At 42.9% G+C, this 24,897-nt stretch overlaps 1 protein-coding gene across 1 annotated transcript in view; it reads left to right on the top strand.

The window, feature by feature from the left end:
* The window catches only part of CPVL (carboxypeptidase vitellogenic like), a 114,247-nt gene that overhangs the window by 23,411 nt on the left and 65,939 nt on the right, over positions 1-24,897 (top strand). The window contains exons 5-9 of the mRNA XM_047096870.1: positions 566-624; positions 2,284-2,363; positions 8,419-8,485; positions 23,009-23,131; positions 23,660-23,791. Of these exons, the coding sequence (XP_046952826.1) occupies positions 566-624; positions 2,284-2,363; positions 8,419-8,485; positions 23,009-23,131; positions 23,660-23,791 (461 nt within the window). The remainder of the gene's footprint in view (positions 1-565; positions 625-2,283; positions 2,364-8,418; positions 8,486-23,008; positions 23,132-23,659; positions 23,792-24,897) is intronic.

The raw sequence follows: 24,897 nt of genomic DNA, 5'->3' as shown, positions 1-24,897 counted from the left end.
TTGGCATTAGGAAGGAAGAAGAGGCTTTAGAAGAAGCCACTGGGAAGGAATCGACGGGAAGTCGATTTCCTTCCCGTGTGGTATCTCCCTGAGGGCTCCGAGGCATGTGTTTCTCAGTGTTTATACCTGCTTATTTATTTCATCCTCAGGTGGGCACAGGGTTCAGTTTTACTGACGACCCCCAGGGATACGCAGTCAATGAGGATGAGGCTTTAGAAGAAGAGACTTTAAGAATGGTTGATTGGATCAGACAGATAGGAGGTTTATGGGTTTTTTTTCTAAGCGAAACAGTTGCAAGGGGTTTTGTTTCCAAACTTTATCCTAGATGGAGAAACCCTCTGGGGGTTTCTCTAGGTCCGGGAAAAGTAGAGGAGAAGAGGGGAGAAGAAAAAAGGTGCTGGTGTCTGCTCCCTACGGTATGAGGCTGAAGCAGTGTCAAAGGGACCCCAGGAGTTCATTGACACGATGGGGACAGGTGGGCTTGCTGGGCTGCTGACCGGAGCCAGGCCGTAGGTGGGCTGGTTGGTTAACGACCCAGTCTCAAACCTCTTCTCTGTTTTACTAGTGCGTCCCAGAGAGTTTTCTTGGATCACCACATTTTCCATGCTTTACATTGATAATCCAGTGAGTATCCGATGGTCCTATGAAATGCCAAGTGGGCCTCTCTTGTCTTTTTCCTTTATATAAGGTACATTTAAAAAATAAGGGAAAAGAGGGGTGCCTGGGTGGCTCAGTTGATTAAGCGACCCCCTTCAGCCTAGGTCATGATCTCGCCGTTCCCGAGTTCGAGCCCCGCATCAGGCTCTGTGCTGACAGCTCGGAGCCTGGAGCCTGTTACGGATTCTGTGTCTCCCTTGCTCTCTGCCCCTCCCCCACTCACACTCTGTCCCTGTCTCTGTCTCTCTCAAAAATAAAAATAAACGTTTAAAAAGCATTTTTTTTTAAAAAAATAGGGAAAAGAAACAGGTTTAGGGTTTTCTTTATAAAACAGAATTTAATCTCTTAAACACCATCTGAGATGTCGTTTTTCCAGCATATATCATTAAATCTGAGTTTGGAGGAATTTTACTTGCTACTTTCTCTCCTCTCATTTTTAACCTTATGAAATGTCCTGTTCACTGAATTATATCATCCAGGATAAGGGATTGGTTTCTTTCGACGGATGATCCGGCTTCCCCGTATCATGGGTTATTGTATAGTATTGGAATTCCTAACATTTCTAGCAGAGTTGTAGATTTCAAAAGTCAAAGCTAGTCTCCTTCATTTATCACAGTGAGCCCCATCTAGGAGCAAAACGTGGGGTTCTCCTTTGGAAGTTCTTCTGAAATTGAGTCCAATAAACAGAAAAATAGGAGAGTAACTTTAGAGTTAGCTTCTGCAGATCACGAGTGTCGTTGCCCCCTAACTGATTTCTCTGATTTCTCTCATGCCCCAGATGGTTCAGAGAAAACAGATAAATAGGGAGAAAAAAAAAAGTCCAACGTACTTGTTCCCTCTTTTCCCACCAAGTTTTGTCAGCCATCCTCTTTCCTCGTCTACAATTGCGTATTTCAAAAGAAGTCGAATGAAATGTCCTGTTCCCTTGTGTGTTTAGGGAAAGCAAAAACAAAAATGTTTACACCTAGTTGAGGTGCATCCTTTATGCAGATTTTTGACACAAAATAAGTGGCAACTTCTTCTGGATTTACAGCTTGGTTGTCTATGCGCTTCTAGGTGTAAGGAAGTGTTAGTTTCAAACTAATCTTTATTTTAAAACTTCTCTACTGAAGGTGAAGGGGCTTAGTGGCCATATTTCTCACAAATAAAAAAAATGAAAACACACACACACACACAAACTATCGTTCATCTCCAGCCTAGAGAGTTCCTTCTTAGCAGGACAGAGCAATGCACCCTCCAGGTTTCAGAGAGAGGACAACTTTGGGTCTTTTGATAGTGCAGCGGTGGGGGGGGGGGGGCGGCAGGAAAGGTGAATGGCTCCCCTTTAAATCAATATCTGGCAGGGTCCACATTGTGGAATCAGGACAGCTCAGCCACTGACCCCAGGGCAGAGCTTTGTGCTGTTCTTTTATTTGGGGTTGGTGGAGGGGAGAGGCAAAAGGTGAAATACAGCATTGCCCCCACCATGGGGATGGGTAAAGGCACATGGGGTAGTGTGGCAGAAATCCCAGCTCAGAGGCTTGGCCTTTGGAATAAGGTCGATTTCCTTCCCGTGTGGTATCTCCCTGAGGGCTCCGAGGCATGTGTTTCTCGGTGTTTATACCTGCTTATTTATTTCATCCTCAGGTGGGCACAGGGTTCAGTTTTACTGACGACCCCCAGGGATACGCAGTCAATGAGGATGATGTGGCACGGAATTTATACAGGTAAAAGGTCTTGGCTGTCTCTTGACCTTCTTCAGACCAAACGTTTTTCTATTTCGATACGGAAATTCACCCAATGGTGTCAGTGGTACTAATGGATCCTCATGGACTAATTCTTAAAGACATATTAAGAATACTTCTACATGAGGAGCTCACACACACACACACACACACACACACACGTGTGCGTGTGCGCAGATGTGCGTACACACAGTCTGCTTTTTGCTTTGTTACTTTATCACTGATAACTGTGAAAATGGCCGGCAGACTTGTTGGGATGAGCACTGGGTGTCATCTGTAAGCGATGAATTGCTAAATTCTACTCCTGAAACCAATACTGCACTATACTTGAATTTATTATTTTTTTTTCAACGTTTATTTATTTTTGGGACAGAGAGAGACAGAGCATGAACGGGGGAGGGGCAGAGAGAGAGGGAGACACAGAATTGGAAACAGGCTCCAGGCTCCGAGCCGTCAGCCCAGAACCCGACGCGGGGCTCGAACCCACGGACCGCGAGATCGTGACCTGGCTGAAGTCGGACGCTTAACCGACTGCGCCACCCAGGCGCCCCTGCACTATACTTGAATTTAAATAAATTAAAAAACAACAACAACAACAACAACAACAAATGTTCAGCAAGAAAATAACAAGGAGGGCTGAAATCCTAAGGCACGATTGTAATTTTGTAAAAATATCCTTTAAGAGACAACAGAAACGGAGCAGAATATCCGACCAAAGATTATTTTCAAGCCTTTCAGCTAGGTGCCTGAGAGGATGTTGTGTGCTTTCTAACATTGTATTTGAACTTTGCATTTGCCCGGAAACAACATCTTCTTGCTCGTTTCTCTTTTTTCTCGGGACTCCTCTTTCTGTGGCCTTCAGATGCAATTTTCCCCTCTCTTGCTTCTCCTTCATGACCCCCAGGCTGAAAGCTTAGCTTGTTAGCTAGTCTCTGACTTTTTCCTTCATCTTCCACAACTATTCTTTTACTTAAAAAAAAGAAAAAAATGGAAAGAAGATGTAAAGTTGTAAGCCTGGTCAAACCCTGCACATAGAATTTCTTCTTTTTTCGTACTCATATTTGCTATGGCTATTTTTAGTACTTTTTTTTTTTTAAGTAAGTGACCATTCTTATTTGGTCACATTTTTCCAGTCTGTAAATTGTTACTAGAGGTCAAGTCCTGAATTCTTTCAGATCAGTAGGGTACCACCTTATGCCCTATAATCATTTACTCACAGAACCCTAGTGGCCAGAATGAGATAACCAACTCCCCTATTTCCTAATTGTACCACACACTCATTCTGCTGATTACTTGGTGAGCAAACCCAACCAATTGCTAAAGTGAAAGTAAATCTAATAACAAATCAGAGTTTTCTGATCTCTGACAAAAGTTTTCCATTTTATTCTTTCTCCCCAAGGCAGATGGCTAGGGAACGGAGGAAAGAGTAACTTCTGGCCTTTCTTCCTGAGACATTTCTTTCTGTCTTCTCTGCGGACCCAGAAAACAAATATGGCTGTTGTTTTCTACACTTTCTTTCTCTTTTTTTTAATTTTTTATTACAAAAAAATTTTTTTAACATTTTATTTATTTTTGAGACAGAGACAGTGCGAGTGGGGGAGGGGCAGAGAGGGAGTCACAGAATCTGAAGCAGGCTCCAGGCTCCAAGCTGTCAGCACAGAGCCCGATACGGGGCTCGAACTCATGAACCATGAAATCATGACCTGAGCCGAAGTCGGACGCTTACCTGACAGAGCCACTCAGGCGCCCCTGTTTTCTACACTTTCATTTGTCATTTGTCCCATTATTTACTCGCTTCCATTCTGTGTCCAGGGGCATGGCTAGGACCCCACACTTCTGCTTCCAAGTACATTGGGTCCTGGGAGCAGATTAGCCAGATTTCCACAGGATTCCCCCTCCTCTGCCCCTAGCTCAGGCACCTCCTCTTTCCCTATAGACACATAATCGTGATGGCTGTCCTTACAAGTTTACTCAAGTGCCATGAGCAGTGACTGTGTGCTCTCATTTTTCAGATAGAACACCTACTTCTCCCCTTATTCCTCCCTGCCCTCTCTGACCCTCTTTTGGTTTAAATCCAAACAAGCTCAGTTGTTTAACTAGCAAACACCCAGAGGGCGGAGGTTCTGTGGTGAAGAAATGCATCAATCCCCTCTAAGCCAGAGCATGCAACCCGCCATTCTTTTTCTGTCTCTTCTTCCCCTCCCCCAAAGATGGTTACAGCTTCCAGTTGACCCTCCGTGTGGATGTATACTGCTGACATGTGGTACATCTCCTCTTAGATGACATGTAAAGAGAACCTATTTCAAAGCATCCATTGTTTATAGCTGTTTTAGTTCTTTTTGCTTCAGGCTCTTAGAACTGGAAAATAGCTAATCAAGGGTAGTGCAGAAAACTGATTTCAGCTGTTTCCTTTATAGTTTACACTTTTTGTTTCCCTTTGTGACTACATTCTTCTCTCCAGCTCTCCAGATGGGTGTTTGGAATAAGAAGGTCGCTTTGAAACCCATAAACGTAGGTTTAAAGAGTAGACCTTCTTTTTCTCCTTTTGAAAACCAACTTTTTTTTTTCCACTGAAAAACCCATTCCTTTTGACTATTAATAGTCCGTGCCTATAAGGAGTAGACTCCTAAAGAGGCATTTGACATTCACACTTAGGCTGCCCTTGTGTGTGTTTGTTTGGAAGCAAAGGCTTTTTGCTAACCAGACATTTAAATATTCGATTTTTTTTTTAATTTGGAACATGCTATTGAGCCACAATGCCCCTCTGATTTAGGTAAAATAAATAACTAAATATACTAAAGAATAACAAATTTACTAACTTTGATCTGGAGTGTATGGTCTGGTACCATTCCCCTTCTACCACTGTTTATCGATTGCCTGCTACGTGCCAGACATTGTCCCTGATGCTGGTAATAGAGTAGTCAACAAGCTCCCCTAGTCCTTGGTCTGGTGCTTACCCATCTTGAGCGTGCCTGAAGTTAGTTTCTTAGCAGCCAGATGGAAACGCTACTATCATTCTATTCCACCTGCCGCTTTGTATGGGAAATAATATCAATTGCTAAAACGTGTTTCATAACCATGTGACTATGAAACTGGTTTCACATATTAAATGAGAACACTGGACGGAGCAGATCATGGCCCGGCCATATTGGGGGTGGAATGAATGCAAAGGATGGCTGCCCGTGGGCCACTGCTGAACAAAACTGCCAAGCTTCTTGGCACTGTGCTTATTTCAGTCACACTGTTACTGACAAAAGCTCCCCCTTGTCTGGCCTTTGTTGGCATGGAACTTTTGCTTAGATTATTTTAACTTCTTTTTAACGTCTTGTGTTCATTATGCCTCTGACTCCATTAGACCTCTCCAAATTCTCTAGTGCATTATCATTTCCATCTACTTGCTGTGCCCCGAACCTACCAGCTTCCCTTTTTACAAAATGTATCTGAGGAATAATTTCTTCCTAGTCATTTTCCCCTGCGAGGTAGATTTCTTCTTCTTGTCCTTCAGTGTAACTTTCTACCACCAGATGGCCTTTGACTAAAATTCTAGCTGTTAGCAAAAGCCCCTGGCACAATGCTAGCAATGTTGCCAAATGGCATCGTCTGGCAGAGAGAGGCAAGCTTCCTGCGACAGCGAGCTCTTGTGACTGTGCGTGGACAGCAAGCTCGTGTGACTATGCACATACACGCATGCGTGCAAATGTGTGTCTATCATGTATTATATATTTTAGCAATTCTGCTTCTAAATTTGAAATTTTATGTAGGCGTGAATCTAGATTGTATTTTTGAGCAAACCCGCACCGTGGAATAAGAATTACATATAGTTGACTAAGACACAGTTAAACAAGCAAATGGCATATGTAAATCTAACTTTCTAAATTTACTTTTTTCTCCCTTCACTCCCATTTAAGAAAGATCTACCAGGGCGCCTGGGTGGCTCAGTCGGTTAAGCGTCTGACTTCAGCCCAGGTCGTGATCCCACGGTTCGTGGGTTCGAGCCCTGCGTTGGGCTCTGTGCTGACAGCTCAGAGCCTGGAGCCTGCTTCAGATTTTGTGTCTTCTTCTCTCTCTGCCCCTCTCCTGCTCATGATCTGTCTGTCTCTCAAAAATAAATAAGCTTTAAAAAAAAAAAAAGACCTACCAAAGGCTTGGATTAGCCAAATTTTTGTTCTGATCCTCTTGTGATATTGAAACTGTAACTTCCTCAAGTGGAGAACTTGGAAACTTCAGCTAGAGAATCCTGGCATTTTCAAGCTAGAAGTAACCTGGAAGGTTAGCTCCTTGAATTAAGATTGCCAGATGAAATACAGAATGCCTAGTTAAATTTTAATTTCAGATAAATAATGAATAATTTTTATAAATCTAAGTATGTCCTATGTAATATTTGGGTCATAGTTATGCTAACACATTATTTGTCGTTTATCTGAAATTCAAGTTTAATTGGACGTCTTGTATTTTTATTTGCTAAATCTGGCAACCCTAACAACTTTAACAGATTCTCCAAGGAAATAAACTTTAAGCCAAATCACGAGGCTTAATTGAGATTTACTATGTTAAACTGTCTATTGCCATTCCAACTAGCAGGAAGAGAGAAGAGAAATAGTTTTTAGCCTGAAGGTTGGCGAGGGAAGGGTAGAAAATAAACTCCTATTTTTATCTCTACGCTAAAGCCATCTTATTGCCAGAACAAACATGGAAGCTATATAGTGCAGCTTCCCAGATTTAGTTGCTACAAAGGCTTTACTTACTGTCAATAATAAATACAGAAATACACCAAAACTCTACAGTGGTCTTTCATGATGGATTTTTATGGAGCCTTTGCAAATTAAGTGCAGCCAGACCCGGCAGTGAGCAGTGATCATAATGACCCAGTTTTGCCTCTCTGTAACCCTTGAACTTTCTCCTCCTCCTGGTTTTGCAGGGCCTCCTTCCTTGCCTTTCATCTTCACTGGATGGTCCGTGGCTTTTAGTCCCTCAGCAGGAAGCTGGAACAAAGCTCTGCCTGACTTCTCAGACAATGCAATCTGGGTCAAAACACTGATAGAGCTTCTGAATTCCACAAGTTTTGTTTCCTTTTTGAAAGATTTGGTCAAGTAGAGAATCATTCAATAATCTACCCTTTTCTTGCTTATTATGAAACAATTTCTGGAGTCTGTTGAAATCTATTTCAGGAGAACTCATTGAAGTGGCTACTGGCATTCTTTAATAAGTGTGATTTTTTTGGAGCTTAGATGCCACTGTACTGTTAGTTCTATATCTGGCCATTTGGTGGTTTTCTTTTAAATTATGGTCATTTTACAGCCTTTTTGTTCTTTGGTTATTAAAATACTGAAATTTTGGGACCCCCCCCCAATAGAAATGTTCAGGGTTCCTCACAGGAAGATGTTGGTAAGCAAGTAACATTCTCATTACTTCACCAGAAACCCAGGTTAATGGGGTCATAAGGCTTGCGGAACTACCTCTAAGAATTGCTGTAGGGGGGCCTGGGTGGTTCAGTCGGTTAAATGACCGACTTCAGCTCAGGTCACGATCTCACAGCTTGTGAGTTCAAACCCTGCAGACAGCTCAGAGCCGGGAGTCCGCTTCGGATTCTGTGTCTCCCTTTCTCTCAGCCCCTCCCCTGCTCATGCTCGGTCTCTCTCTCTCTCTCTCTGTCTCAAAAATAAATAAACATTAAAATTTTTTTTAAGGAATTGCTGTAATAATAGGTGAAAGCTTGTATCACTTTGCTCAAGGGTACCCTCAACAGCTAGAAGATCTAGGTTGGTAACCCAGAGATTTGGAAACCCGCCCAGAGTGTTGATGTCCCCTTGTCTCAACCTCTTAGTATCCTAAAGTAAGCCCACAATTATTTTCTAACCATCCACAGTGTGGAATGTTACATACGTGACATTTTGAAAATAACGCTTACAGGAGCTCACAGCCTAATGGCCTCTTCCTTCAAATGTGAAACTTAGCGTCAAAAGGTTAGTTTTGGTAGCATAGCATTAAGCTTTTTTGATTCCATGTGATTTTTTTATTGTTGTTCTTCTTTTCGCAGTGCACTAACTCACTTTTTCCTGTTGTTCCCTGAATATAAAAACAATGACTTTTATGCCACGGGGGAGGTAAGTTGAAGTCCTGTGTTCTTGTGTGCTTCCAATATCCTCGGGACTGAAGTATGGTGACTCATGCATTCAGTATGTACATACACGCACACAAATATTAATATATTAATTATATTAATTAAGTATATTATATTAAATAAATATATTAATTAATATATTAATTATTAATTAATTAAATATATTAATTAATATATAATATATTAATATATTAACATTAATTCAGCCCGTATTCAGAATTCTCTATCCCCCAAATGTTCTCTAGAACCCTTTTTTAAAAAAATAAATATACGGCTCAGTAAAGTTTTGTGTATCACGATGGTCTCAGTCCCCTGACATATTGTTGTGGTTGTCTCATGATGATGATTTTGAAGAGTGTAGGCCAGGTGCCCTGTGGCATGTCCCATTTCTGAATTTGGCTGATTCTTTCCTCAACGCGTAGATTCAGTGAAAACATTTCGGCAAGAACATGACATGGGTGATGTGTGTGCCTCCTATCTTACCACGTCAGGAGGCTCGTAATATCAGTTTGTCTCATTATTGGCGATGCTACACTTGGTCACTTGGCCCAGGTGGTCTCTCCCAGATCTCACCGTTGGAAAGGCACCTTTTTCTCGTGAAATTAATAAGTAGCATGAGACCATGTGGAAATCTGTTCCCTCCAGATCTGTCACCCCATAGTTTTCGCATTCATTGATGATTCCTGCCTGAATCCGTCATTCCACTGGGGGGTTGTAAATGGTGATTTTTTTTGGGGGGGGGGGTCTATCTTCCTAGAGATGTCATCTAGTAGTCTTCTACAGAGAAGATCTTCCCCTTTTCTTCTTTTCTCAACATCTGAGCACTAAGTGTGCCCATTGCTCCTGGGATGCCATTTCTTTCAGGCTTTCTTTGTAAGCAGAACCAGGGAACTGAATGACTTCATACTGACCCTTAATTCTAATTGAACATCACGAGGTTCTTTTTTCCTTTCCCCATTCTGTGTTTGTATACCCCTTCTCCCACGTGGTGGACCGTGTTTCCCAGCAGCATCAGTTTATTTATTCCTTTGCTGGATCCTAAAAATATGTGCAAAATGATCTTAGAAGGTGACATCAGTACCGCTACCAACAAAGAAACCTCCAAGTTACATTCAATATTTTTTGCTACAATTACTTTTATCCTTAGACTATATTTCACTACAGGTTTAAAAGTACCATATTTCAAAGTTCTAATTTTTTCCCTAGGCTGATTATGTTACAAGTTTTTTAATTTTTTTTTATGTTTTATTTTATATTTGAGAGAGACAGAGTGCAAGCAGGGGAGGGGCAGAGAGACGGAGACAGGATGTGAGGCAGGTTCCAAGCTCCGAGATGGCAGCACAGAGCCTGATGCAGGGCTCGAATTCACTAGAAGGGATATCATAGCCTGAGCCGAAGTCGGACGCTCAACCGACTAAGCTACCCAGGCCCCTCTATGTTACAATTAAAAAAAATTGTTTTTTACATTTATTCATTTTTGAGAGACAGAGAGAGACAGAGCACAAGCGGGGAAGGGGCAGAGAGAGAGGGAGACACAGAATCCGAAGCAGGCTCCAGGCTCTGAGCCGTCAGCATTGGGCCTGACGCAGATCTCGAACCCACGAACCATGAGATCATGACCTGAGCCGAAGTTGGATGCTCAACCGACTGAGCCACTGTATGCTACAATTTAACATACAGCTAAGTTCACTTGCCTAGGTTGGCTTCAGTTTTAGGGTTGCTTTTTTTTTTTTCCATCCAGTTAAATTTAAGGTTATTTTAAACACATATAGCAGCCAATACTTTGAGAGCCCAGGAATCCCAAGGTGCTAGGAACACCACTGTGAACAAAACAGAACAATTTCCTGCCTTCATACATTGTAGAGGTGAAGACAGTGATAAGTGAAGAAATACATATGCGCTATGTGTCAGGCGGTGATGAGTGTCATGAAGAAAGATGAAGCAGGTGAGGGTTGCAGAGTCGTGCAGGTGCTATCCTGGATACTAGAAAGGCTCTCCGGTAAGGACACAACTGGGCAGAGTGCCGAGACTAGTAGATGCAGACTAGTAGATGAGACTAGTAGAGTGATAGCTGTGGTTATCTTAGAGAAGAACTTTCCTGGAAGGAGGGATAGCAAATGCCAAGACTCTGAGGTGGGGACAGGCTTGGTGTGCTCAAGGAATAGCACGGGGCCACTATAGAAGGAGCTGAGATGGGAGAGGCAGACAGATCACGTAGGCCCATGGAAGGTTTTGGACTTTATCCCAAGGGTGATGGGAAATCGTTGAGGGGTGCAGTGTTCGCTGAAAGAGTAGTTAGAATCAAATTCGATTCAATTCAGCACTCATATATCGAGTGACTACGGTGGCTGAGGCATTGGACACGTATTGGAAATTCAGCCATTAATAAGACATTGAGCCTACCCTTAATCTGAAAGCCTGGCAATAGGTAAAATACTGAATGAAAAGGACGATTAGAGAAGTGGCTGGAAAGACAGCACAAGGAGAGTGCAAATAGCTTACTTCTCTCAGTATGGGATCCTCAGGAAAGGCCGGACAGAAGAGGTGACAATTAAACCGGATTTTGAAAGATACGTAGGGGTGGGTTAGTCAAGGATCTTTTGCTTATAAGTGACAGAAACCCTATTCAAAATGGCTTAAGTAAAACAGGGGATCATGGCTGTGTCTGGGTGCTCAAGACGTTGTCATCAGGAATTTCTCTCTTGATCTATTCACTTGACTTTGTACTGCACTAGTTTCATTCTAAGCTATGTTTTTTTCACTGGTAGCCTTGCACCTCTACCCCATCCTAATGTTCTAAGTATAACCTATCAGCTCAGCTTTTCTTCCCCAATAATTCCACTATATTCCTGAATCTCATGTGACCCATTTGGATCCCATGCCTGTTCTAGAACTACTAACTGGGGTCAAGGGGATGGACATACACGTTGGCCATAATGGTGCCTGAGGCCCACCCAGTGCCCTGGGAAGGGTGGGATCATAGTGAGGCCCTCCGCCTCTCAATCACAAGGCCTGAGAGTGGGAGATGGGTGGTGCACCAGGGAAGACCCCAGTGACGATACTAGAGGAAGGGCTGGAAGGATGCTGGATAAGCTCAAACCACAGAGGTCCACCGTAAGGGAGACAAGGTGAAAACAGTCTCAGTTTTTCCAAGGAAATGGCAAGTTAATGGAACCAGGAACTTCCTCATCTTCTGCCTGCGTTCTTCTCTATTTGGAAAGGATATTCTAACTGTTTGGCTTACTCCACTTACATCTTTTTTAAGCCAGCTATCTGGTCACGATTATTTAGGATCTCTACCAGTAATTCCCTGCTGGTCCTTGACTTTTAACCCATTTCAGAGGCAAGTGGGGCAAAGGGGCAGGAAGTGATGCCTCTGTCATTTTGGAAGCCACCCTGAAAAATTCCCAGTCTCCACCTCCACCAGAGGAGCGATCTGCTTACTGTGTAATTCCTGCCTTGCAAATAATGTGGTGATGCTATTAACCATGAAGTTGGACTTTCAGCAAAGCTGCCCGATTCTGGATGAGAAATTTGTCTATTTCACATCTGCCCGGTGGTCTCATGCATGTAACTGAATGTGTGTAGGAAAGGACAGTTTTCTTTTTTACACTCTTGGCTTCCAGGATGAATACTTTTAAGGAAACCTGTGCCTTTTGAGTGATGAAGGAAGATGTGAACGAGGGCAGGCAGGAGCTGGGATGAGATGCAGTCACCAGACAGCAGCATTTTCATAGGGGCTACACAGGATATGTTAAATCCAGGGCCACATCTCTTTCTAAAGGGAAGAGCACTAAATAATAACACCTTGGTGGTTTGTTTTATTAGAATGCTGTGTTTCTCCAGTCTAGTTTGTTCCATCTGGTCTTCTGTTTTAAGGTTAGGAGGCAGAATGGAAAAGTAGTTCTGGGTTAATAATCAGGGGACCTGAGATTCATTGCTGGCTTTGCCTCTCTGGGTGATTCCAAGCGAGTTCTTTAACCTCTCCTGGCCTCTGCTTTTCATCTTACAGTCGGAGGGCTTGGCTTTTCAATTAGATCACTTTCAGGGATATTTTGCTTTACTAGATGTTCAACCGTAGTTACCTAGATGTACTCTTATAGCATCTGTATACAATTGCAATTTTAATGTAATACCCACCCTCCTTCTCTCCACCCCCCCCCAAAAAAAAAACCCGTTGTGATAGATTTTTCAAGAAAGGGAAATCCTATCTGTTCAGAACTTTTAATTTCCTCACACTGTTCAGGAGGCTGAACAAACAATGCCACTAAAGTAGCAGGATCGTGATTGAAAAATAAATGAGTAAACTCAGAAATGCTTCTCTGGGGCTCCTGGGTGGCTCAGTTGGTTAAGCGTCTGACTCTTGGTTTTTGAGTCAGGTCATGATCTTATGGTTCGTGGGTTCGAGCCCCGTGTCGGGCTCCACCCTGACAGCACAGAGCCTGCTTGGGATTCTCTCTCTCTCTTTCTCTTTCTTCCCCTCCCCTACTCTCTCTTTCTCTCTCTCTTAAAATAGATAAACTTAAAAAAAAAAAAAGAAAGGAAATGGTTTTCTCCTTTTCAGCGCAAATGTACTGGACCTAAATATCCTTTCCATTTGCGTACTATGAGTGAGGGGTATAGCCTGATCTCAAAAGGTCTGGAGCAGCTGTTCAGCACCCTGTATTTGGTGCAAGAGAGTCTGGAAGTAATAACAATACCTACTGCATAGGATTGTTTTGAGCATCTAATTAGACAATCCTCCTCAAATATTTAATGACGTGATGGCTGTGGTGAGTACCGAACACACGATGACTGTTATTACTGTTCATGGTGAAAAGCTGGATTAATACGTTATGGCTCCAAAGCATATGACCTAATGCATGTAGACAGGGCCTGAGATATTTTAAAAGTTCTGCTCACGTCTTTCTGGGAAGTGGCATTGTCTCTCCTGTTATTTTGAAATCATCTTCAAAAGAAATAGTTTGCTTTGTCTAAACAACGATGGTGGGGCTTAGAAGATGATATTTGAAAGTTTGGGGTAGTAGCAAAACGTGCCGGGACCGACCCAGGCCCCCTGCCACAGCCGTGTGGACCCTGGCGAGCCCACAACCAAGCATACTGTGGGATCTGAAGGCGGTACGATCCAGAAGGAAGAACCGCCTTGTCTCCTTCCCTCCTTCTCTCCATTTCGGCACAGAACACCAACTGGAATTAATTTTCTCTAAAGAGAGACAAATGTGTCTGTAAATCACCCTCCTCAAGGCATGAAAAAAATGTACTTCAAAAAGAGAAACAAGCTGCATTTAATTCACATAATTAACTTTCTTTATAAGGGTTATCCTTTCTGAGCCAGTAACTATTAGTGAGATTGCTCTTGGTCTTGAGGTACAGACTCACTTGAGAATCCTCTCAAGTGTACGTGGGCCCAGCTAGAAGTTAAAGCAAAACAGCCCTCACTGGAAGGCAGGAAGGTGGCGGCGGGAGGAAGGGGGACTGCCCATTGTTCTCTGAGCGTGTGGCTTTGCGTCCTCTCCCCGGAAAGATTCCGTGCCTATGGGTGGTTGTGGCAATGAATGGGGAGCGTGTCCAAAATGGCAGAATATGTGGTTACAACTGAGCATCTCTCCCTGATCGGGAGGAAGGGGCCAAGTTGCCTCAGAGGCAATTTTGCAACCATGGTTAATGTGAGGGCCAAATAAAGGCAAAGCTTTGAAGCTATTTAAAAATTAGCGAGCTTAATAGGATACTTTATCTTCATCTGCATGAGTGAAGTCCTGCTGGGATCATGGAGTCTGACAACATTTACTGGAATCATCATGGTCCACTGGGTTCGGGTTGCAGGCTCCCAGTAGGTGAGAGCCGTGTTTGTGTAATGTGTTTCCTGCACTACTAAGCAAAGTGTTTGTTGAATGTTACAGAGCAGCCTTGTGCAAGGTTGTTGCTGGACAAAATAAAAATATTGATGATATTTCTCACCAGTTTCTTTTCATCTCCCTTCCATCGCCCCTGTCTCCCTGCTCTGTGTCCCAGGCCCTGAGAACCCTCCTTTCTACTCGTTTATTTTCCAGGTCCATCCGGTACCCTACCTCCCACCCCCAGCCTCCCTTTCTTTCCTTGGTTATATTGTGCTCAGGTCCTGTTTCTCCATCATGACTATTTTGTTCCTCTCCCCCTTTCTGACTTGCCATCAGTGCACTGTCCATTAGAAAGGATCTGATAAATTAAACTTACTCTCAACATGCTTGTATTTGAATAGAAGGCATAGTTGTAATCGGGAATTTTCCAGCACTGATATACTAGCAATGAGCGGGAGAGAACTATTCTGCAGTCCCACACCAGTATCCTTTTAGCCTAGGCTTGAATCTGGCAGCTAGAAGGAGGCCTTCAAGAGTCTATAGTTCACTAGTTTTATTTGTAGCTCTTATTTGAGAAGACTGAGAGTGGATTGTAGGGCAGGCATGGGGCTAAGCACTGTTTTATGTATGTCATAGCAACCCTCTGAAGCTGGCACTATTCTTATCGTCCCCATCATACAGTTGAGATGACTGAGGCTTGGAGAGGCGAGGTAGGTCTTACCAAGGTCGCTCAGCGAGGATTGGGACTAAGCAGCTGGATTCCGGAGCCCAAAGACTGTAGACAAGAAACTGGCTAAAGATTGGAACCCTGCTTGTGTAGATGCTGTCTGGAGCCTCAAAACCTCCATCGCTAAGACCTGCCTCTTCCAGAAAGCAGGTGCACTGTGCTTAGAGGGGAGTCAACATCCCTTCCCTGTTTCGTGCAGAATCTCTAAGGGTTATCAACCTTATACAAACATAAAAGAAGTTCCTTGTCCTTTTGCACATTTCTGTCTTTCTGGCGAAGGCTGAGTTTTAATCGTAAAGACTTAGCTTTGATCATAAAGTTTTATGGAGTAAATGAAAGTTTCAAGTGATATAAAGGCTTGAAGTCCATGGAATGCAATTATTTATTAAAGCTTAGAACTTGCTGAATTTTATTAGATGACATCCAAGCCGCTTTAACTCTTTTTTTTTTTTTAATTTTTTTTTTCAACGTTTATTTATTTTTGGGACAGAGAGAGACAGAGCATGAACGGGGGAGGGGCAGAGAGAGAGGGAGACACAGAATCGGAAACAGGCTCCAGGCTCTGAGCCATCAGCCCAGAGCCCGACGCAGGGCTCGAACTCATGGACCGCGAGATCGTGACCTGGCTGAAGTCGGACGCTTAACCGACTGTGCCACCCAGGCGCCCCCAAGCCGCTTTAACTCTTGAGCTCATGACAAATGTGTAGTTTCAGTTTTGGTCACGTGACCTGCCAATATTTCTTTTAGAATTGAAAATGAATTTGTGACTTAGAACTGGAAGTTTGTACCTTTTGGCCTCCTTCCCCCAACTCCCCCTCCCCCAAATCCTTTGCTTCTGGTGACCACAAGTCTAATCTCTTTTTCTTTGTTTTCTGTGTGTGTGTGTGTGTGTGTGTGTGTGTGTGTTTTAGATTCTACTTGTAAGTGAGATCATACACTGTCTTCCTTGTCTGACTTATTTCACTTAGCATAATGCTTTCAAGTTCCATCCATGTTGTCATAAATAGTTGGCTTCCCCAGTTTTCATGGCTGGATAATATTCCATTGTATGTATGTACCACAACTACTTTCTCCATTCATCCATCGATGGACACTTAGGTTGTTTCCATGTCTTGGCTGTTGTAGATAATGCTGCAGTGAACATGGGAGGGCACAGCTATCTTTTCAAATTAGTGTTTTGGTTTTCTTTGGATATATTTTCCAGAACAAGAATTGCTGAATCATATGGTAGTTCTTTTTTTCATTCTTTGAGGCACCTCCATACTGTTTTCCATACTGGCTGTGCTGGATTCTTTTTTTTTTTTTTTTTTTTTAGAGAAGCATCCTTTGAATACAAAATAAGAATATATCATTTGGAAGGCCGCATAGCGTGTACCTTTGCATAAATATGTGACCAAGAGATACAGATCAAGATGTTTTTCTTATGTGTCTATTCCTAGAGATTCTACATTTCTTTTAAGCTCATTTTGCAGAACAATAGATGTTTAGATAAAGTCATACTTTTGTTGGGAGCCTTCTTTTATTCTTTTTGCCCTTTTTTTTTTTAAATTTTTTTTAACGTTTATTTATTTTTGAGACAGAGAGAGACAGAGCATGAACAGGGGAGGGGCAGAGAGAGAGGGAGACACAGAATCTGAAACAGGCTCCAGGCTCTGAGCTGTCAGCACAGAGGCCGACGCGGGGCTTGAACTCACGGACTGTGAAATGACCGAAGTCGGACACTTAACCGACAGAGCCACCCAGGCGCCCCTCTTTTTTTTAATTGCAGCAGTGTGGTCTGGAAATTAGATGACACATGGTCTAGAAATGTCTAAGAAGTTGTACAGATTACCACAATACCGAAGTTCCAGCTTTCCCCATTCATTAATTTTCTCAACTGGCCATTTTAAGGACACACGTCTTCTCTCAGAGAAAATAATGGTCCCCAGTGAAATAAGAGTCTACCCTGAGGCCAGATGAAGTCAAGGTCCCTCTCACTCAGTCCTGTCTTCTGGGCTGCTGTATCATCTGTTACTCCATTACACTTGGGCTCTTCCCCCGTTTTTGAGGTTTTTCAATGTGTGTATAAAGCTCTCTTCAAGGCATATCCCCTTATTCTCTTTGATCGCCTCCAAAAGTGGGGGTGGTTCCACCAACAGTCTGTGGTTGGTGATATGCTAGAGGATACAGCACTGCTATGACTCCTTCCAGAAGGGTAGCCCGCCCTGTGTCCTTCTGGGGACACGAAGGAGTTATGACCAGCCCATAGGTGAGTTCTTCAAAGAGATGTTCATTCCAGGTGGAGTGGCTGGGGGAGCGGGGACAGAGCAGAGCAGGGGGTGCTCAACATACCAGTCCTGAGGCTGACAACTCTGCCTTTTCCACTTCCAGGCAGGGCTTAGGAACTAGGACCCGTGGACAGTGATGCTTTGTGTCCAGGCTTCAGTGTGTCTCATTTCCAAGGCCATTGCTCATTATCCTGGGTGAAGGTTCCACATGTTTTACCATAAAACGTATACCTAGAAGCAAGGCACAGAATGAGTATAGCTGCACCTATTTTTTTTTTTTTACCTAAACTTTAGTAAGAAATGCAGACGAGAAACGCAGAGCAGCTTAAACAATAGTAACTGCTAACATATGTGAAATTTCTGCAAGAGGACATTGTTTCCATTATAGTATTATTCTCTGACACGATTTTTTTTCTTCTAGGGGAGCTGATTTTAGATATGAAATCTTTTTTCCTCCTTTAAAAGTAACCGGGTGGCAGGGGTACAGGAAGCCCGCTGTGAATGTTGCGGGAACATGTAAGAAGGGAGGGCTGCGACGGAATACGCAATTACAAGTTTCTTTAAGTCCCTAGTTCATTGTGCTTTTACACATCTGGATAATTAACCAAGCATTACATTCTCTCTAGACTATTTTTACAAGTACAATATGCTCCCAACGTGATTTCCATTAGGCTGTTCCAAACATCCTTTAAGAACTCAGAAAGATTGCAGACTGAGATTGAAAACCACTGTTCAGCTGTGATGTTGAGACCTTTTCCTCTCGTGGGGGGAAATACAAGACTGAGAGCTGAATTCCGAGATCCTTCCGATGTAAGAGGAAAACTGGAAGCTTATTGCTTTTTTAAGCCCCAGGAATACAAGCATATACAAACACACCTTAATATCTCTGGTCCTCCTTGTCAGAGCCGAGCTCAAAATATGGTCACCATGGGAAAATGTGAGCCACACAACAACGGTGCTGGAAACTGCAGCTTGAAGCTTCTTTAAATATTAGGAAGGAATAATAAGGGCGGACTAAAATCCTGACGTGTCGATGGCTAACCTAATTTGAGTGATTGTGTTAGAGAAATACCTTTGTCTGGCTGAGGTCCTCATTCGAGGGTCACTGCTGAATTCTGAAACAATATATGTTCAGATAGTTAGTGGCCACGCTTTTCCTCTTTTCTTCTTTTATAATCGCTTTGATGCTGTTTCGAGCTTTTATGAGGCCAGGGTCTGATCTGCTGGTAGAAGGTTAGTGCTAATTCACAGGCTTTAGGAGCTTCGCCGGCCAGCTGCTGCCCACATTGATGAACACCAGCAAGAGATCGGAGAAACCACAGGGCTGATAGTGTGCTGGTTGTTGTTCCCATCGTCGTTATAGGCAGGACTCAGAACAAAAGAAACAAGAGTTCATAAAATTACAGGATTGTGACTGGAAGTCCTAAGGGCCATAGAGTTCATTTCTAATAGGTGAACAAACCTAAAGTCTCTCCCCAAAATATATGTCTCTATTCTATTTAAAATACATCCAGAAAAGAGAAAGCTGGGTAAATAAAACATTTGATTTATTGTCTGGTTGTCTTTGAAAGTGCTGTGGTGGTCAGAGATCGTTAAATTGAGAAATAAATGATTTGGGAAGAATAAACTAACCCGATCTTGCAAATAAATAAATAAATAAATGTCTCCACAAGGAGAGTGAAAATAATTGAAATTTCATTATAATGTTTCAGTGTCTGTTTTCCATAAAATAATCCCATAATTGTCTACTGTGTGACAGCCTGAGCCACTCAACCAATGGAATGATTAATGAAAACAGCAGTGAAGGATTTGTCACACTGACACAGGGCACGGAAGTGTGTGATAGTCATTAGAAAGCAAAAATGAGATAAACATCATCGTTAGGAGAGCAGATGTGGACTGAACAGTGAGGAATCTGTTTTGGACATGGTTGTAGAACTACCCGTGTTTTCTTTGAATGGCCAACTTAGCAAGCTTGTAGGGGATGAACCCAGGGCTGAGCCCCAGCTTGGGAGACTCATAGACTCATAGTCTATTCCAGGACCCTTGACTGAAATGTGATTTGATACGAGATGGGAGATGTGGAGGCAACCAAGCCTAGATGAAATCCCAGCCAGGCACGTGATTGAAATGCATAGACCCTTGCTTTCATCGTTTTAAAACATAGGAAGATAATGTTAACTGTCAGGTGGCTCAAATTAAAGTGGGGGAGGTAGCCTGTTCATAGTAGATCATAGTAGATGCTCAGAAATTGAGTGGATGTTCCTTCTTAATTTCCTGCCTGGATATATCCCAGATACACATGATGGTCAAGGGTGGGGGGGGTGGAGGGGGAGGAAAGGTGCCATAAAAATGTGGCTGTTTTCGCCTAAATTTGTCATCACCTTCAACAGAGCAATTTAAAGTACACACCCTTCCATCTCAGAAAGAACCAAAGAGATGTTCTATCGCTAGGTCTTATAACAAGACAGCTTAAGGGATGACCTCCAATAGAGAAAAAATGTTTAGCAGTAATGACAGGTTAGTCATTCATTTCTCAAATGTGTCTTCATGGTCCTACTATGTGCTGGGCAAGGTACACCTTGTGAGAATAATAATCCATGAAATGGTAGACTTTGCCCTATCACATTAAAAAAAATTTTTTTAACATTTATTTATTATTGAGAGACAGACAGAGACAGAGAGAGACAGAGCATGAGCATGGGAGGGGCAGAGAGGAGGAGACACAGAATCCGAAGCAGGCTCCAGGCTCTGAGCTGTCAGCACAGAGCCCAACGCAGGGCTCGAACTCACAAACCGGGAGGGCATGACCCGAGTCGAAGTCGGACGCTTAACCAACTGAGTCACCCAGGCGCCCTTGCCCTATCACATTTGAGTCAAGTTTTCTGTAATATTTTTTCAAAAAGAAAGCATTAGTTTTACGAGTCTTGTGTTGTATTCATTTTCGTGCCTTCTCAAATATCTACTGTGATGCCTTTGACAGAAGAGTTGCCTAATAAACCATTACTGAATGAAGACTGTACAATACAGGTTTACCACTGAAACGATTACTCAAGGAAATTTGGCCTCTTTTGTTCACCTTACAGAAATTATATTCGATAAATGTTCACTTATTGTTCCTCACAAGAGAATATAGCACTTTTGGGCAGCAAACTGCATTTCAGGCATGTAAACACATCTTCTTATTACCACAAGGACTCTAAAATGTGCTCATGGTTATGAATGGATATGTTGTTTTGAGTCAATACTTTGCCTAAATAATTACTACTCCACAGAGGTCTGCATCAGTGAGGAGATCCTGTATAAATTACGCAGATTACGTAATTGTATCATACCTTGGAAGGAGTGTCAGTTTGGGAGCAGGTCAGGGCAGGTTTGATTCTGATTCTGCCACTTAACATCTCTGAGCCTCAATGCCCTCATATTGAAATGGGAGTAATGGCATCTCCAGCATGCGATTATGGTGTAGAATTAATAGAGCTCTCGGGGGCTCCCAGCCTTTGAACTACAGACCCCTGCAGAGCCTTGGAAATATTACAAAGGGTCTGCAGACTCATAAGTACCCACATGATGCCTTTAGTCTATTTTGAACACACATGCATTCGCGTTTTTCAAATGCAAGTAAGTTAATTCAAGACCATTCATTCAATGACTGTTTACTGAGCACTAACAGATAAACAGCATCAGGCACAGGGGACATACTAACCCACAAAACAGACGTGGAGCCCTGTGTTCGTGGATCTTTGGTTCTAGTGTGGATGGGAGAATAACGATGCACAAGATGAATTAGTTGAAGTGTATAGGAAAGTGAATAGGATTCAATGAAAACATAGAGAAAAGAAATATTAAATGTCAAAAAAAGGGGGTGTCCAAATTTTAGAGGAAAAGCATCCCTAGAAGCCTTCACTGAAGGAAATAGGGGAGTTAACCATAAGGACACTGAGGGAAGAGCATTCCAGGTGGCGGGAACAACTAATGCAAAGGCCCTGGTGGAAGGGGCCAGTATGGATCACAATCATGATTATGGTCCAAGACGGGCTGGAGAGGAATGAGCAAAAAGGTAGCAGGGGATAGTGTTAATGAAGTGACCAGATCATGCCAATCCTTATGCCTCCAAAAAAGCACTTTTGCTTTTACTCTGAAGGAGATGAGAAGTCATCAGAGGGTTCAGATTTATGTTCTAGTAGACCACCATCTTGAAAATAGACTGGATGAGGGGAAGGACAACAGTGGGGGCAGGGGGTGGTGGTTTGGCCACTGCAATAATCCAGGCAAAAGAGGAGCAAACCTGGAGCAAGGTGATGAAATATGGGTATGTGAAAACACCGGATCCTGGACCTATTTTGACAGAATAGGTGCAATTGACAAGGCTCGCTGATGAACTTTTGTGGGGAGAGAGAGAGAGTGTGTGTGTGGCGGGGGGGGGGGGGGGGAAGAATGGCACCAAGATTTTTGGTCTAAGCAGTTAGAATAGAGTTAATAATAGAGAGGCTGTTGGAAGGCTTGGGGATTAGAGCTTCATTTTGAACATATGAAGTTTGATATTAGACATGAAGGTGATGGTCCAAAAGGAAGCTTTTTAATGTAAAAAATACAAAACGATTTTTTTTTTAATTTTTTTTTCAACGTTTATTTATTTTTGGGACAGAGAGAGACAGAGCATGAAGGGGGGAGGGGCAGAGAGAGAGGGAGACACAGAATCGGAAACAGGCTCCAGGCTCTGAGCCATCAGCCCAGAGCCCGACGCGGGGCTCGAACTCCCGGACCGCGAGATCGTGACCTGGCTGAAGTCGGACGCTTAACCGACTGCGCCACCCAGGCGCCCCCAAAACGATTTTTTAAATCTCCCTGAATAGTAGCTTTTGTCAGCATAATCTAAAAGCAGAATTATAATGTTTGCATCCACAAAATATTTTAAAATTGGAAAAGAACTTTGTACTTGGAAAGGTTGGAAACAGAGATAGTTGTCAAGTGACAATTTCAGTAGCCAATAAATACTACTTTCCTTTTCCTCTTGCTTTAATACATGTTGCTTTCAAGCTGCATCATCGTAAGTATTTTGAAATCTTAATTTTGGCCTTGGGGGTTTCTTTTTCTTTGTAAATGAAGTTTTCAATGGAGCTTTCTGGTAAGAAAGGTTCTGTGGGTGGCGGAATTGTATTCACTGGCCCATGTTATTTTGGAAGGAAATTAGACTGTTCGCCTATTACACATCCACTTGTCATTTTTTGTGCACCTCACCCATGACTTGCATGTCACGGGTGCTATTTGGAATGCCAAAAGAAGTAACAGCTCTGTGCTATTGTGGAATTTACAGCGTAAGGTAAAGAAAATATATGGTATGTCTCATGTGGAAATACTGCTGTCTTTCTTTAATTAGCTTAAACACATAATTTTATGCCTTTTTTTAATGTTTGTTTATTTTTGAGAGACAGACAGACAGGGTGTGAGCTGGGGAGGGGCAGAAAGAGAGGGAGACACAGAATCCAAAGCAGGCTCCAGGCTCTGAGCCATTAGCCCAGAGCCCGACGCGGGGCTGGAACTCACGGACCGCGAGATCGTGACCCGAGCTGAAGTCGGACGCTTAACTGACTGAACCACCCAGGCGCCCCATAAACACATAATTTTTATAGCACCAATTTGTGATGGTTCATTTTAACACCCGCCCTTCTCAGTCTTACGCAGGGAAGTACGTGCCAGCCCTTGCACACTATATCCATACATTGAACCCTGTGATGACAACGAAAATCAACCTGAAAGGAGTTGCTATTGGGGACGCGTATTCTGATCCCGAATCAGTAGGTGTCTCCTTTTTCTTTTCTGTTCTGTCCCTGAAAAGATTAAATCCCCTTTAGTCAAATGGAGGCTCCTCTTACCTTAGAGACCTAACTTGGTAGAAGGAAATAATGTTGCCCAGTTGATTTTCTAATGATTGAAATCTTCCAATTTTTACAAAATGTTTTAAGCTGTCAACTCCCTATGTCAGCCTAGATTGGGTGTGAGTGCGAATGTGGGGCACGCACGTGTGTGTGATACGTTTGTGTGAATTTTGTGCACATGTGGGTTGTGTGTGTATGCTTGTGGTATGTGTGGGCATTGTGTGTGGTATGTGTATTGTGTATGTTTGTACGTGTTGTGTACGTGTTTGTGTGTTCTGTGAGATCTGTGTGTGTGAGTGTGTGTGTGTGTGTGTGTGTGTAATTGTCTTGCTTGGCTAATTTCAGCACGCACTCAATGAATTACAAAGGGTTATTTCATCAAGCAAGTGGGTCCCTAACTTCTCTCTTTCTCTCCGTGTGGCATTTGTGTTTCTCTTCTCTCCTCAGATCATAGGGGGCTATGCAACATTCCTGTACCAAATTGGCTTATTGGATGAGAAGCAGAGAAAGTACTTCCAGAAGCAGTGTGATGACTGCGTGAAATACATCAGGGAGGAGAGGTGGTTTCAAGCCTTTGAAGTGAGTTCTGGGGCCTGCGTTGCCCTGGAGCAATGAGAACCATCTGAGGAGGGTCCTAGAATCCCCATGGCACTCAGGCATTTTGTTGTTGTTAGAGAAGGTCTATCTGGGATGCTGTCTGAGCTCAGGAGGCAGATGTGTGGGCTGGAAATGGAGAAAAGAACTGTCCCGGCCTCTTTGAATTTACTTGGGCTGTATTTTAAACCTTCGATCACCTTGGAGTGTTTATCTAACTGTGTCTTTCGTTAACTGTTTTGATTTCTTTAAATGCTGTGTAGCCCTAAAGGCATACCCTATCACAAAGAAATCAGAAGAAAGGCTACCCAGAAAGTGGGTGCATGTGCTTCAACCTATGCTCTATCCACACACAGTGTTTCAGCTGGAGAAGTGGCCCCAGTGTGTAACAAATGTCACACGTTCCTGTGCGTCAGGAACAAAGGTTATGAAGTATAGAAACCAGCACCTTTTACAGAGGGCCACTGGTGTTTGTAAATATTGTCACATTACTTCCCCAAAGCTGAATTTGAGGATCAAATAATATGGTATATTCCTCACCCTTTTTGTTGGGGGGAGAGTTATTTCAAATCTGAGACTATATACTAGATACTAAGACATTCGGGGTTTTGTTTGGGTTTGATTTGGTTTTGCCAGTGCACACAAAGACCGTGTATCCACAGTCTTCCTGAAGGGTTTTTGTTTTGTTTTGTTTTGTTTTGTTTTGCTGCTTTTGCCATAGAGCCATCATGTTTTCTACACGAGTAAATGAGGCAAGGATTGCATTTTGAGGACTTCGGTCTTTTTGTTATTGGGAGCACATCCTGTATCATTAATGCTGAGGCCTGGTGTTAGCAGTCTTCTAGGCACTGCAGGTCAGCTGGTTCAGATCAAAACGAGAGACATACAAACTTAGAAGGGGGTAACAAATATAAAATGCTCCATTTTATAAGTAAGGGCGCCTGGTGTGGCTACAGAGTGTGGATTCAGAATCTCCTGTGCAATTGTAAATGCCAAGGAAGAGGGATCTTATGGGGACAGGGAGGGTTGCCTTTCAACTTGCGATGACTATTTTCAGTCTAGTGTTAGGCTGTCTGTTGTAGTAAGTGGAA

This window comes from Lynx rufus, unplaced genomic scaffold (genome assembly GCF_022079265.1).
Source record: "Lynx rufus isolate CCGP_SWC_20201006 ecotype Redwood Valley unplaced genomic scaffold, mLynRuf1.p SCAF_4, whole genome shotgun sequence".
Lineage (NCBI taxonomy): Eukaryota > Metazoa > Chordata > Mammalia > Carnivora > Felidae > Lynx > Lynx rufus.
The sequence above is the reverse complement of the archived record's forward strand: the minus strand, read 5'-3'. Positions and strand labels throughout refer to the sequence as shown.